Here is a 14,908-nt window from a genome sequence, read left to right on the forward strand (position 1 = left end):
GTCATGACCCAATTAAATCAAAGGTCGGGGTTTCCCCATACTGAATCAATGCTGAATAAATTAGGCATGTGATAAACAAGAGGGGCGTGGCATGTGGCGCACGATGGATTACACTCCGAAGGAAGCGAATTTCGGTGATTTCGAATAGGGTTAAAATAAAGAGGAGAAACTTGTTGAAAAAAGCATGCACATGCACAGTCTCAGTGCACCTGGGCCAATAAGAGGTAAAAAAACTTGACCAATCAGGGCCACCCGTGGGGCCTGAGTGATAGAAGGAGGCTTGATTGTCGCATTGTGACACTGACAAGCGGTGCGAGACACAGGCGTACCCAGTATCCACAGGGATTTGAAGCATATAGTGAATCACTTGGCGAATCAAATAATCGTCTAACAACTATTTGCCTCAAATACCAGAACCCGTGACTAGTATGGTCAAAGAGTGTCATTTGATATCAGCCGAATTCTGTCTTCGGCAGAGTCCCGGTAGAGATGGCGGAGTAAGACTACAACAACAACTAAACTCTCACAAATTCTGTCATGAAAAAGTGATAAAACTTGCTACAAAAACATCCGATTTCACTCACAATCACACGAAACAAATTAGTGATATTTTGCTCAAAATGTACAGGGTTCTCATAAGAGAATGCATACTAGGTAAAGTAGATCTTAGCATGCTCCGATTTTCAGAAACTGTGACTATCTTTTGGAGCATAAATTATTGATATTTCTGTGATTTCTGACATGCATGGATGACCACGATGCATGCAGGTACTGACAAGTAGTTGCTGACGTGGCTTCGTCCTAGCTATGTATATCACCATATGTATACTGGTTATGGCCTTGGGCCTGAAGATCAGTAATAATGAGGTGATCATATCTCATTCTTTGAGACTGCAATCTTGAAACAAGTTTTTTATCAGTAACCACTGAACCAGGAGGATGGGAAGGCTAGGTGGTCGGAAGCCCGGGCCCGCTGGGTGTGGGAAGGCAGGGATAGAGGCAGCCCCCTTGCCTAATTCGCATACACCACCTGGACAAGCTGGGATCGGGGAAAACAAATCATCTTTGAGCGACTTGACAATTCAAAATAAGAGGCATTTATTATATTAATTTATAAGAGCAAAAAATTTGAGTGAACCTTTCAGTAAGGCCAACATCATGACTTTGTGTCCCCCTGGAAGGAATGTTGACTGCCAGAGGCCATTGGAGCATTTGTCGACATCTCCATGATAGAGAGCTCTGTCCTTTATGCCACCCTAAGCCCTGGAACGAGCCGCCCTTCTTCGGGGCTCCTCTATTTTCTGCAAGTCGGGGTGTAATTAGGAAAGTAGATTTGGCATGGTGGTCTTCCTAATACAATTGTTTTATCGCCTTTGTGTTTTAGGGTTCCTCTTCTGGTCGTTGTTCCAAGGCCTCCCCCAACTTATCTGGTTCTTCCCAATGAACTCTCTGGAACTCTCTGGCTATGAAGCTTACGCTCTCATATGGTGCATGCCAGTTGTCCTTCGTATCCCTGGCGTGTGGAATTTCGCTGATCAATATTCCGTCAAATCCGCCCTGAGATTAACCTCACTGGCATCATTTGCTTCCTTCCAAGTTTCTGAGACGCTGGAGCGTTTGATCATTCTGGCTGGTGGTAACGGTGCTGCACTGACTGTGTTCGCCCTGACATTATGGAGCAAGTCGGAGTACCAAAGGTAAGGATTTGATACAAGGCCATTAGGTTGAATGAATCTGTCCATTGTCATTGAATTAGGACTTTTTGTGATGTCTTTTTACTGAAATATTATAGTACACGTGTCATGTTCTCGGTGTCGAAATATCCCTGATATCATACAAGTTTTCTCAATTTGGCCGAAAAGTGAGTTAGGCACTTATGTTATTACTATTAGTGTGACGTTAGATGAAAACTGAGCCATGTCCTGCTTAGCGAGATATCTGCTAAGGAAGCTTGACCTGACTTTGAAATGTTCATATTCTTCAGGAGCCTGACATTCTGGGGTCTGATAATGGGCTTCTTTGCAACCTTAGCCGGGAGAGTGTGGTACACAACCCTTATGCCTCCGTGGTGGAGCGTCACTTCCAACAACGTCGTCATTGCCATCGGACTCATTGCTACCATTGATAAGATTGCCTCAGGTTTGTTTCTTCTTAGTTATTATTTATCACAGATGGACCTTTAGTTCTTTAGTATTGCTTCCACACCCTTCGTCTTTATCAATTCTTGATAATGCACCAAATAATAAACAGCAGGCATATGATTTCCTAATGCATGAGAGGGAGCAGACGTGATTTGACAGATTCCTTTTTGCTCCAGGTGATGACACTGTGATGGAGGAGAAACCAATTGTGATCACTCGTAAACCGTCGTGGCTGCTGACCAGTTTGGGATTCGGAAGTCTCATCTACCTAACGCACATGTGTTTCGCCGAGGTGTCCATTATTACAAGGTGGGCTGTGTCAAGTTATCCAGACACTGGTCCTTTACCTTATCCATGGGGGTAAGCATTAGAAAGTGACATGCACAGAAGTAGGACCAACCTTGACAAGCGGATACAATGTCAAAATAGAGGCAAAACTGAGAGCTTAGTCCTGTACCTAAGGTCACAGATGATGACATCATAAAATCACAAAAGCCTCCCTGCGTGTGGAAACTAACACAAGTGTCGAAGTAGCTTGATATATTTTGACTTTGAGTATCCGTACGCATGTGCAGGGAGATGTGGAAGTGAACAGCAATGAAAAATGCTGTTCAACCTGCCTCAATCTTGTGACAGGTGGACCTGAAGCCTCTTGTTCATTAAAAGTCATCAACAACTGAGCTTATATTTGATTTCACGAATGCATCCCTCATCTCTCGCTTCTTTTCAGGGCTGTGGTGTTTGTGTCCCTTGTGATAGGAATCTCCATCGTTCCATCTTCATTTGGTGGTAGCGCCATCTGGTGGCTAGTTGGAACACTTGCCTTCTTCAGCATGTACTACTTCAACACCTGGACATCCTTTGCTGGTAAAAAATTGAACTGACCCATGATGCTGTGCTTTCAAAATATGTTGGTTTGCCCTAGCCCGACTCAGGGAAGGCAGGTAGATGATCAGTCAATATTAATGCCAGGTTCCTGCACTACAGTAGAATCCAGTTATCAGAGTAGATGTTGGAAGCAGAAGATCGCTCTTAAAAAGTATGTTGATCCAAAATAATCTTTAATTTCTTGGTGGAATAATTGCCCTGAATTAAGTTTATAACAAATTTGTCTATTTTCAGCTGGAAATATTCTTGCCATCTACACCATGTCCATCTGGCCCGAGATGATGGACCGTGTCAGTCATTGCCCTCCGATACGAACTATCGCCCTCTCTTTCGTTTTCTATCTTGCCGAGATCTTCTTGATGGTTTGGACGGTGGCGTATAATTTCGTCCCCGGTGGTGTGTACACGCGAGAGCGTACAGACTACCTTATTGCTGTGATAATGGTCTCACTTGGACTTGGCCTGCTGACTTGTAAGTGAGCTGATGTTGTGACATGATGCATGGTTTTAAAGGGTCTTCCTGGCCTATCTGTTGGCCTGTCTTTAGATGACCAAGCAGTCCAGAAAGCTCAGTACCTGATTGCCTCTTCATGGTTTTTCAAGGGTCCCTCTCGGCCAGTAAATGTGTAACTTGCTGCATGGACTCCAATCGTCAAAGTTAAAATCTTTCCAAGTTTGAGTTCCTACATGTAGGCCTACATTGTCTTATGCTGTGATATATACTAACAAATAGCAGAAGATCGGTTATCTTTAGACAACATACTCACCGGGATGACCCTATTACCGGTATTTCAGCATTTCCATGGATGTTCTGTCGATGTGGCACTCTTTAACTGATGGGTTTCCTTTAATCTTACTTTTGCAGCAACAGGCAAGGATGTGTCTTCGAATGTGTCATATATCAAAACCAAGCAAGGTTATTTGGCCCACAAAGCAAAAATGGGTGAGTAGTGTGTATAAGTGGCTCATCCTAACGTGGTGTACTCAAAGGAGTACTGTGATCTGGCTTGTGACCTGCATCATGCAGTACATGTAGTGAGACCATTCTATCACCTTGTTTTGAGTTGACATAAGTCCTTTAGTACCGAGTACGGAGCCGCTGAGGTGTAGTGGCTTGGACTCGCGACCAGCGGTCAAGAGGTCCCGGGTTCGATCCCAACTGTCGGCGTGAGACTGTAGGCTGGTCTCTCTGTCTTACTTGCCTCTCTGCACCCAGGTGTATAAATGGGTACCGGTCAGAAATGCACAGATTATAGCGCTGGTTGAGCAGCTCATCTGTGGTCTACTGAAAGGTTTCAGGACAGACCGGGGTTAAAGTTTAAAGTGAAAAGTCAGACGATAACCTATATCGTAGTTGATATTAGACTATAAACCCAAAACTGTAACTTTAACTTTACTGCTGGCTTGGTTGAAAAGGTTCTTGTCCTTGACTGAGATCAGCTCTTGTTTCTTCTGGAATTGAAGGATTTTGTTGTAGACTACTACATGTATATACTATGAACTTACAAATATATGAACAATTACACTCATCCGCATTTCTTCCGTGATTTTCAGTGATATTTTTCTGCCTGCTGATCGGGCTTGCTGGATTTGTCGCACGGATTGGAAAACAAAAGAAAGTCACTCCAGTGAGAGATTTTCCCAAGAAAGATTTCACTGCGCTGATTTGGACGTATCATTTTGGTTATGATAACAAGGGATGGTTCAGCTTAGAGCGGAGTGCAAAAATGCTGGAAAATACTGGTACATGCATATACTTGAAACATTAGTCCTTGCAGTTATAAGCAGTACTGTGAACCGGGATATTTTTGTTAGCGTATTGCTTTCTCAATTTTTGCAAATACACGATCAAACATAAACTAAAAATTGCTGGAAATGCATCTCTTATGCACTGACCATTATATTTCGGGAGCAAACTTGGGTTTTATTTCACCTCCAATTGAAATGAGCTGTGTTAAAATCTGTTGTTATACTGGTGAGGTGCTCAAGAGCAATCTTCGATGATAAAAAACTGGCACTCTGTCTATGAAATAATTTTCTGGTCTCTGACACTTCAGGTGCTGATTTTATTACCCTCCTCGAGAGTGATGCATCCAAACCGTTCCATGGAAATCACGATATAGCAATGTGGCTTGGGGAGAGACTCGGCATGTATCATGACTTTGGACCATCGACCAAGGCCCACACCTGGGGGTAGGTATCAAATCAGTGAGGATTATGTAATCAAGGCCCATATTGAAAGGGAATGTGTAGTCATCACAATTATATAGCTTAGAAGGAGTGACTTGGCTTCGGACTATCAACATGTATTGCAGTAGGAATATACTGGCTATTATAGCTGCGCTTACACCACGAAATATTGGTGGACCATTTGCACTTACACCACCACATTGCCGCGACAAATTGGTTCGGCAATCCATTGCCGATACAAATTGCCGAGCGAATTTGTCCCACCAAGCTTGATGGTCCAAATTCGCCCGGCTTGTTAAAAGCTCGGCTTTGTCGTGGTGTACGCGCAAATGGATCGGCAATTAGCTAGTTAGATGGTTCGGCTCCAGGCGGCGCTTTCGAAATGGCACTTTCTGCGCATGCAATTTATTGTTTGCGCGCCATCTGTAGCTGGATTTTATAACTAGCTGCAGCGCTGGTGTAAGCGCTTGGTGGATTTTCGATGGTGCAGCATTGGTTCCCGAACCAAGATTGGTGGTCCATTTTCAGGTGGTGTAAGTGCGGCTAATGTAGGATATTTATGATTATATTTTGTTTTTTAAATACATTTTGTGCAACAAGAAATGATTCTATTTTCTACAGCAATCTAATCCTCTCCAAGTACCCCATTGTGAAATCCCAGCATCATTTATTGCCCTCTCCGCATGGTAAGATAAGGTAGCTCCATCACAGATCTAACAAAGCCTAGAACATTTAGAAGGCCTTCCAAGTTGGTAACATTAACCAAAGCAATGCTGTACATGTAATAGACTGTATGTGATTATTGCTGAATGATGTATCGTCAAACCCAGAGGTGGGGTGCCAATTCCCTGACGTCAGATGGGAGAACTTGTGTCAAAGTAAGCCACCCAGGTCAAATCATGGTGGTGGCCGAACATGTCGGTCGGCCTGGGAAACTTGTATACTAGAGTGATATGCTTTCAATCTCACCCTAACTATAGATGATTTAGATTCACATAGATGTACCAGTATATTAATCTAGTTCTAATAAATAATTTTGCTTTTCTAAATCAATATAGATTTCAGCATTTGATAATATTGTTCATCAGATTGAGTCCAATCCAATTCCTGTATCCTTTTCTCCCCGTCTTGGTCGAAATTCAAGACCAGCTTCTCTTCTCTCCTCTCTAACAAGAACTCACTGTTTTCAGCAACACATTGCTTTCCAAATACCCCATAGTGAAATCAAAACACTATTTACTCCCCTCGCCTTTAGGTGAGTATGGTATTACTAAGAGCGCATAGCCACGTGTTGTCGTCATTTTATCTCCAGCTTTTTTGGTCTTCTGTGAAATTTTCTCATCTCATATGTTGTGGTCACACTTTACCGTTTATTTGACTTTGTTATCATTACATCACATTTTATCAATAATTGTGTTCTGTTCCCGACAAGGTCGTGGCCCACTGCCTGGGTATTTATCTTAGCAACCAAGTTCGAAATATTTGGATCTTTAAAATTTTGTCTGGATTGGTGTAGTAGCAGTTTTGTCAGCTCCTTATCTATTTTGGTCTGCAGTGTTTTCATTTCAACAAAACATAGGATGTCTGGTGTTGTCTGCCTGCCACGCTTGTGGTAACCACTGTATTGGAGGTTCCACCTTCCTATCCTCGGAATTCAGGCTACTATCGTCACCCTTTTCCGTCCAGGTTTTCAACTTGACCTCCACCGTTTCATCTCCATGCCTTGTGAGACAGATATCGAACTCCATGTTGCATCTCTCCACCCAGGAGTATAATGGGTAAATATATGTAATGGACAAGCAGCTAGCTTGCAGGAGTGATGATATTCCTATTCTGCTGCAGATTCTGGGAAAAGTTGGGCTGATAACCCAGCAATTATTAACCATCAAAACAGGTTTACAACAATATTTTAGTAAAAAAATACTTTGGATGTAATTATTTTCTTTATATGGAGTTTTGTCCTTATCTTGTTCATTAGCTTATGTAGTGATGTTAAACTATTTATTTATACGTAGCTCAGTATTATGTATTCAGTGTTATTTCAACAATCCAACCTCAAGGAATTTTGGTCCGGTAGTCAATTTTAAAAACGATTGTCAGGCAGGACTTTGACTGCCAAATTCCAAAGATTTTCCCAAAAGGGCGGTTCAATCGCACCCCCTCCGCAACCCTTTGCATTTGTGCTACCTACTATCTGTGATCTTTTGGATGAGCCCTTTTGAACATGTCACAGGAGGTCATTCCTCTGAAATGATTACCCCAGATAAATGTATGTGGTAAGATTTTGTCAGAGTATAACGGATTAAGGTTGCATGCTTGGTCTGGGATCTTGATAATTTTGTGGCGTAATTAGACAGACTCGCTTACTTATAAGATTTGTGTCAGTTCAGAGCATGGTATTGGTAGGGCATGTCCAGAATATAGAACTGGGCAACGACAGGATGAGAGCCCCTGGATCATGGAGAAACCTTCGTCCTTTGTACCGCATGTTGTTCAGGATTGACAGGACAGAAGGCTCTCCAACAGTCTGACATAATAAATCCCCGTCCTGACTTGCCCTTTCTGTTTGCAGCCAACACCATTGAAGTTCACACCATCTTGTCTATTTGTAGGTGAGCTAGCTCCGGCCGTCACTGCGACTGTGAACATCTCGGGCAGCTTGGTGGACTTCGTCACCACTCATATGGGCAACGACAGGGACATCCTGGATCGTAAACTACAGTCAATACGGCTCTCCAAGTTCACTGCGAACAGGTAAAGTTTTAGTTGATACTGCTGCTTTCTGGAGGCGGTCATTCCGAATGACTAGATGTACCTATAAGATACTTGAGTGACATCATATCAGCAGGGACTTGGCCCCTTTTGCCATGGCTAGAATCATAGACAAAAGCTTTGAGTGGCTCAAACTGGTAAAAATTAACCAATTCTAGTGAAAAAGATCAGTATGCCATTCATCAATAAAATTTCATAAATCTTAAAAATTTCCAGTGAAAATCCTGTTGTTTTCCTTGGTTATGTCACATCCAAGCCATTCACTGAAAATTACGTACGCTTCGTCAGCGAGGGGAGGATGATTGATATTGACGAGACGGATACACAGAGATTCTGTGAATACATCTTCTTTAGGGGACTGCAGAGGTGAGAGCTGTTAAGATCTAAACCTTCAAGTAATCGGGAACAGCTATATTTCAATTCAAGTGGTTAAAAATGTCAGTATCACGGGTTTGATATCCAACTACCACAGACCACAGGCTTGTGACTCTGGTCAAGTCGCTGTGCTTTGATTTTTTCTTCAGTGTTCAGAATTTTAGAGTTGCAAGTTCAGGCAGTCAATCAATTTTCAGTAACAAAGTCAGTTGTCCTGGAAAGTTCTGCCATAGAGCCTTGGAGTTTCTTTAACAGTCAGGCTTGTGTCTTCGGCCAATATCTCTCTCTATTCTGCAGTAAAAACCAGTTATGAAGCAAATAAGTTGGCGTCTTGGCCATTTGATCAGTATAAAATCATGATATGAAATTATAAAATTCATGATTCGTTTGTAGGCTTGGCTATGCAAGAATATCCCATGGTGGACTGAGCGATACAGAGGTCCAGATGGCGCGCTTCCGAATCCCTGAAAATCCTGGAGTTTTTGAAGACCATAAAAAGCTCACAATCAATGCAGATGATGTGCCAGTTGAGCAACAATTCAGTAAAGCGTAAGTACATGTAATCATAGGTTCCAAGTGAAATAGAAACTAAATCGATATATGGTACAGTGGAACCTCCCTTAGCAAACACCTCTCTATAAGAGACACCCTCTCTATAAAGGACACTATGGTGGTGTCAGATTGGTTGTTTTCTTTCAATTTGACCTCTCTCTTCACTCGGGTCCTTGAAACAGGGGAGGCGAAAATTGTAACCTCACCATCGCAGAGTGAGGGGATCAGCTTGAGCTCTAACTTTGTCAGAACAAGAATCCTGTAGTTTTTGTAACCAAGTCATCTTGCTACAGATATTATTTTTTCTATCAAGTATGAAATGGGTACTTTCTTTTCAGATTTGGTCCATATCTACCCGGGCACTCCCACTCGGATGATCACAGATATCATATGAGCACTCCAAAGTATTTCTTACCCTGAGATGGGGGAGAAGCGAGTCATTTTTAGTGGGAAGCACTGATGAAGGAGGGAGGAATGATATGTAATCTAGAAGTGACAAAGTTACAATTACATGCACAAATAGATTAGAAAGATTAGCATAATTAACTTCAGTTATAATTTTTCGTTTGGCAATAGAAATTAGATTCGATGATGTAATTAGTACGAAGAGGATTAGCATAATTGTTAGTCCCATAATTTATTTGTTATTAAAAGACTTTAGTCTATTTGTTACGCTCCATTTTCACTCCAAGGACATTTGAAAATAGGACTGATCAATAAAAGGTAAATAATCTTGAGGTGGTCCATGGCGTGCTACATCAAAATGTCAACATTTCAATTTTGATTTTGAATATGACAGACATTTTTTCAAAAACATGCCTGTCATATTTGATTTTAAAATCAATGTATTTCAAGGAAAAGTGTATCAAAAACAATAATGTAGAGTGTGCTGCAAATTGTTATTTTACATTAAATGTTACTTTATTTAGTATATATGAGAGCCATATTTAAAAGAGTTTCTATTTACACATGTTTTGAATACATTCCTGTACTTTGTTGAGATGCTTTCAAGTTTTGTTAATATTTTACAACAAAATTCTGTTAAGAACAATGTGTAGGCCTGAGGTAATTGGTTGTGCAGTCTTAATAATTCTGTATCTTTAAGAAAAAATCTATTTTATTTTATTTTTCTGCTGATGCAGCATAGGATTAATTGACCAACATTACAGATGGAGGGCTGTTGATGTATTGACGTTTACTTGATAGGCTTATTTCATGTGACTAGACAGGAATTTATTGTCGAAAACTTCCAAGAATATTCAATTTGTGCTCATGTTATGTTTTCTTTGAATGTTCTTTTAACCTGCATTGCATGTAAAGCGTGGCAAAGTGGTTGTTGAATTGGCCGGTTTAGTTGCCTTGAGAGAATTGTTGGGTCTGTGACTGCACCATTTAGAATACTAGTTGAATTGGCCGGTTTAGTTGCCATGAGAAAATTGTTGGGTCTGTGACTGCACCATTTAGAATACTAGTTCTATAGCTGCAAATAGATACACCAGTAAAATGATTTATAATTATTGTGCTTCATGCTTAGAGTAAAAATCAAAACTAACAAATAGCTTGTTGTATTATCCATTGTCACTGTATGGAGCACCTTTTAAAGGGTAACTCGTGTCAGATTTCACCATGTAATGTTTTAGCTGTTTTTGACAGATGACTACGTCACTTTCTCATAAATTGGTAAGGTTTTCGATTCGAAATGCACCTTTTCTAGAAATTGATGGTTTAATCCCGCCCGGACGGCTCGCTTCGATGCCGTTTTCGTTGATGACGTCACAACATGAACATTTTCGCGGTCGCGGTGGTTTACATTCAGCGATTTTATGATAAATCTAATCAAAAATGGAAAATTTGAGCTTTACATTTGTGATCAACAATTATAAAGGGATGTATTTCCACAAAGTTGTAAATCACATCATAGTATCACTTCAATATAAGATGTGTTCACATGCCTGATATAACGTAGCTCACTTGGCAATACATGTTTAGAGATGTTCCCGTAAAACGGGCAGAAAGTAGATTGCTTGTCAGCTGTATCTCTTCCAATCATATATGGTCATCTGTCTTCAGTATGGCTGAATTACTCCATTTCCATGTACAACTTCAATTCCATGATGTGCAATCTATTTTGGAATTGGCTGTTACTTTTTGAAGCACCCTGTTGTACTTGGTATATTCACAATATATCAATTTTAGAGGCTTATTGTCATTTTGACACCACCAGAATTGTTAATAAACTTTATACACTTTTTGCTTGAATTTTTTGTTGCTCCCTTTTATGAATTTGATTGGCAAAGCCAAAGGTGGAATGTGCTGTATGAAATAACACAGCTTTGCCGCCACACCTGGATTGACCAGACATTCTTGAAGGTCTTGCACACAGGATATCAATGTTTTAATTGGAAAATATGTGAATCCTCATTTCGGTGATGGTTGGCTGTGTTGTCACAATTGGGGATCAAGATAAATAAGGGATTCATCGGAATAGTGTGCCCCGGTGTGCAACAGCATATCAGCACCTCTCACCAATAGTGAGAAATAGGGATGTCCATCGTCTTGGGCCTAGTCTAACATTGCAGCCTTGTTTTCATTTTGTCCCACATATATATTATATATCATTATAGTTGGAATCATAAATATGTCACACTGTGACAACTGCTATTCGGGTGTCTTTCGTACTGCAATGGAACTGCCTAAAAAAATATTATACTGTCAATGAAGTATGTTTTCTGAGTCATCCTGTACAGTTTAGCCAACCCAGTGCGGGCGCCTCAGCGCCATTAAGCGGGGTCTAATGGTATTAGGCTACCAACCAGCTGAGGCTCGATATCGAGGCTACATAATGGGCTAGCGCTGCCTTCTAACGGCTGATCATGGAACTGAATAGAACCACAAAAACCACTGACTGGGTCGGGTCGCGTTTCATTTCGTCGTGGATAAAACAGGAACATCTATGTGAATATAGCTTCAGAATGGTAAGATCACTTGTTTTTCATGGACTCTATACACTTCTTCAAGATATGTATGTGTAGAATTATGCAAAAAAGTTGCTTGATCGTTTTCTGCAGTGTCTTTTGTCTTTATTAAGTGTGATGGTGCCTGGGACGGGTTGTGCTTTTGTCTTTTGTCTTTAAGTGATGGTGCCTTGGTTGGACGGGTTGTGCTTTTGTCTTTTGTCCTTTTTGTGGTTGTGCCTAAGATTCTGGATTCATCACAACCTCTTTTGCGCTATTTCTCACTGGTCTAATTAACATTGACAGACCTCCTAGTCCTATGCACAGCTGCTTTTTATGGCTCTAGAGACGGGGACGACAAGACCAAATAGAAATATCCTCACTGTTTTTTTCAGCAGAGACAGAGTCAGTGCAGTTGCCAAACACACGGCACTGTTATCTGTAGCCCCATCTGCAGCCAAACCAAAGCATCACACTTATGCCCTCAGAGGCATTCTGTGGGTTCATCTTCGTCTCATTGGTTGGCCGAAGACAAACCCAGGCCAATGACATGTGCACTCTGGACGAAGACATCTAACTACCATACCTCAAATGTTTCAGTATTTGCGTCATTTTGGCTGTCATGATGTAGTCCCTGATTTTCCAAGCTATTTCAGCCGGTGCATAGACTAGATTGTTAAATTCAAGCACAGGACATTGTCACATTGTCCAAAAAGACGGTGAATCTTTCTTCATGTTGACAAAGCTGTCCTTCAGTAGGAAGAGTTCATATCTTGTCACTCCCCATACAAATAATACTCAGCATAGCACCTTCTGTGAAGTGACCTCTCAATCTCATTGTTGTGGGAAATCTTGTTGAGCGGAGAATGTGAGATTCTATGATAATTTGTCATGGCATAGCTGGATTGGCTATTTAGTGGACACCCCCTTTACAGGCTGTATCGTGTAGGCCTAACAGCCTTTTGTAAAAGGCCATTGCCCAATTCAACAGTAAACTCACAGCAATCAACTAGAAGCAATGACTCCTGTCCAACAATTCGCCTATCTGAGGACCGTGTCAATATTGTCAGCCTTGGCCCTTAGGGACACTCAAAACATTGTCTCTTTGTCAATGTTTATGATAAAGGGGAGTAAATAAATGTGTGTGTTTGGTCAATAAATTACATGCTTATTTTAAGAATCAATTTGATACTTCGCTGTAGGTCTCTGACATTGTACAAAGAGTAGGCCTCAGTCAAGACAGTAGGCCCACACAAATTGACTGTTAACTTGGTTCAGCTTGATAGTCACCATCAGATGGATTTCTAGTATTGATATTTAGGTCAGAAGGTGATTTAAATCAATACTTGGAATAATCCTGTGAGAGAGATAAGAAATTAAAAAATTGGACATTTTATTGAATTTGATCAATTCAACTAAGCTACCTGCTGGTGCCACACAGTTACACTAGGCCTCTGCAATACCAATGCCACAGCAGTTTATATCTATTTCATCACAGCCAACTGTAGCCTACTTCTTTGTACTGTTATTTTGTCTGTCACTCCAACCTGTCCAATAACCGGATGATAACGGTAAAACAGCTGGCATCTGGTTGTGACATCTGGCTGTGTGCCATTCTGTCTACCAGGCCTGGCATTCTGTTTTGCTGTGTTGTTGTTTTGGTGGATTTTTTTCCTAATTCCTACGGCGAAGTAACCGCTTTCACCATTTAACTTACAGCACCTATGATTGGACGTTATTCGTTGTGCGGGCACATTATCATAATCATAATTGCAGTCAATTGGAAAATTGTTATATTAGGTTCTGTTGTGTTGGGTCATTCGAGCTTGTTCAAACTTCATGATAATTTGATGTACACATCTTTCACCTTGCATACCAGCTAGGCCTTTAGGCTATAGCTTTACTAGGCCTATAGCCTGCTATTTGGGTAATTGCGCCTTACACAGTCTACCTGCAATCAGTAGGTCACATTATATTAACCACAGTACTATCTTGGATTGGACAATCATATCTTCACCTATTTCCAAAAAGCCTATGACCATGTTTAGCTTGATAAGATCCCTTTAATACTCATTACAGTGTCCCTTGTCAAAGGACATCTCGATTTTATTTTGCCATAGTGTTCTTTACAACCAGATACGCTCAATTTAATGGCAATTTTAAGGTGAATAAGCTGTAAAGACGGTTTATTTACCTTTCAGTTTCAATGGTCATACAAGTACTTCAGGGCCTAGATGTAGGCATATGGATTATAATAGATAGGAGACGGCTTTTGGAAATAAGTCCTAAAAATACAAATCAAAACATTGCAGTGACAACCAATAATTATTACTCTAATGTGTGACAAAAAGATGGTCTGTCGGTAAGACCGACAATTGCTGGGTTTGACAATTTCTTAAAATTCATCAACATTTTCATTGTAAATTTGCTTTTTTCTGAACAGGAATAACTGAAGAACTTCTGAGGACTCAATAGATCGGTACGTTTCACTAACTGAGGACGGGATAATCTGCAACCCCTCCAAACTTTGCTCACACTCATATTCGTCTTCAGGTACTGGTTGCTGTGGTGGTGGAGGTAGCTTAAATTGTTCATATTCCTTCAAGAAGCCTCTTACCTCATACCCTTTGCTTGTGCCTGAAGTCACAAGAAATTATAAAAATCCATCTTTCCAATATTTCATTTTCATGCTAATCCTATGTATCCTGACCAACAATCATGTCCTAGGCCTCTGTAGTCCATAACCTGTGTGAATGGTAAGATAACATGTACGTGTAGATAGTATGAATAATTGTAACTCCCTAACAACAACATGCTTACAACAAATTGTGTGAAATCTGTCCCCCCTCCTCTGAAAATTTCAGGTGTTCGGAATCGAAGTGAATGGGCTGTCTCAGCCACAACTGTCCACCTAGACTCTCTTTTTACAGTAGAACCTCTCTATTAAGGACACCCTCAGGACTGACAAGTGCAGCTGTCCTTAATGGAGAGGTGTCCTGATTAGAGAGGTCAAATTGGAAACAATCATTTTAAGACC

General features: G+C 40.9%; 2 protein-coding genes across 12 annotated transcripts in view; both read left to right on the plus strand.

Moving 5' to 3' along the window:
- The first annotated feature begins 513 nt into the window (after positions 1-513).
- LOC135493733 (PGAP2-interacting protein-like) lies at positions 514-11,176 on the plus strand. Of its 2 annotated transcripts, none has more exons than XM_064781271.1 (14): positions 514-654; positions 1,385-1,697; positions 1,985-2,139; positions 2,318-2,501; positions 2,872-3,008; positions 3,264-3,500; positions 3,894-3,971; positions 4,583-4,771; positions 5,086-5,221; positions 5,840-5,904; positions 7,831-7,972; positions 8,207-8,356; positions 8,759-8,914; positions 9,256-11,176. In XM_064781271.1, the coding sequence occupies exons 1-14, from the start codon at positions 621-623 to the stop codon at positions 9,335-9,337; spliced, it is 2,058 nt and encodes a 685-aa protein (XP_064637341.1). In that variant the 5' UTR covers positions 514-620; the 3' UTR covers positions 9,338-11,176. The 2 variants fall into 2 exon arrangements, with proteins under 2 accessions (XP_064637341.1, XP_064637342.1); XM_064781272.1 differs by lacking the exon at positions 5,840-5,904 and adding an exon at positions 6,409-6,473.
- A 625-nt stretch (positions 11,177-11,801) lies between these two features.
- The window catches only part of LOC135493525 (CAP-Gly domain-containing linker protein 1-like), a 74,272-nt gene continuing 71,165 nt past the window's right edge, over positions 11,802-14,908 (plus strand). For all 10 annotated transcript variants that reach the window (XM_064780913.1, XM_064780911.1, XM_064780905.1 and 7 more), the window contains exon 1: positions 11,802-11,892. In XM_064780913.1, the coding sequence (XP_064636983.1) occupies positions 11,890-11,892 (3 nt within the window). In that variant the 5' untranslated portion in view covers positions 11,802-11,889. The remainder of the gene's footprint in view (positions 11,893-14,908) is intronic.

The sequence above is a fragment of the Lineus longissimus genome, chromosome 9 (assembly GCF_910592395.1).
Source record: "Lineus longissimus chromosome 9, tnLinLong1.2, whole genome shotgun sequence".
NCBI classification, from domain to species: domain Eukaryota; kingdom Metazoa; phylum Nemertea; class Pilidiophora; order Heteronemertea; family Lineidae; genus Lineus; species Lineus longissimus.

Coding starts and splice junctions, on each gene's coding strand:
- LOC135493733 (XM_064781271.1), top strand. CDS start 621: ATGTACAGGGTTCTCATAAGAGAATGCATACTAG. Junction 1,698..1,984: donor AGCAAGTCGGAGTACCAAAG/GTAAGGATTTGA, acceptor CATATTCTTCAG/GAGCCTGACATTCTGGGGTC. Junction 3,501..3,893: donor TGGACTTGGCCTGCTGACTT/GTAAGTGAGCTG, acceptor TTACTTTTGCAG/CAACAGGCAAGGATGTGTCT.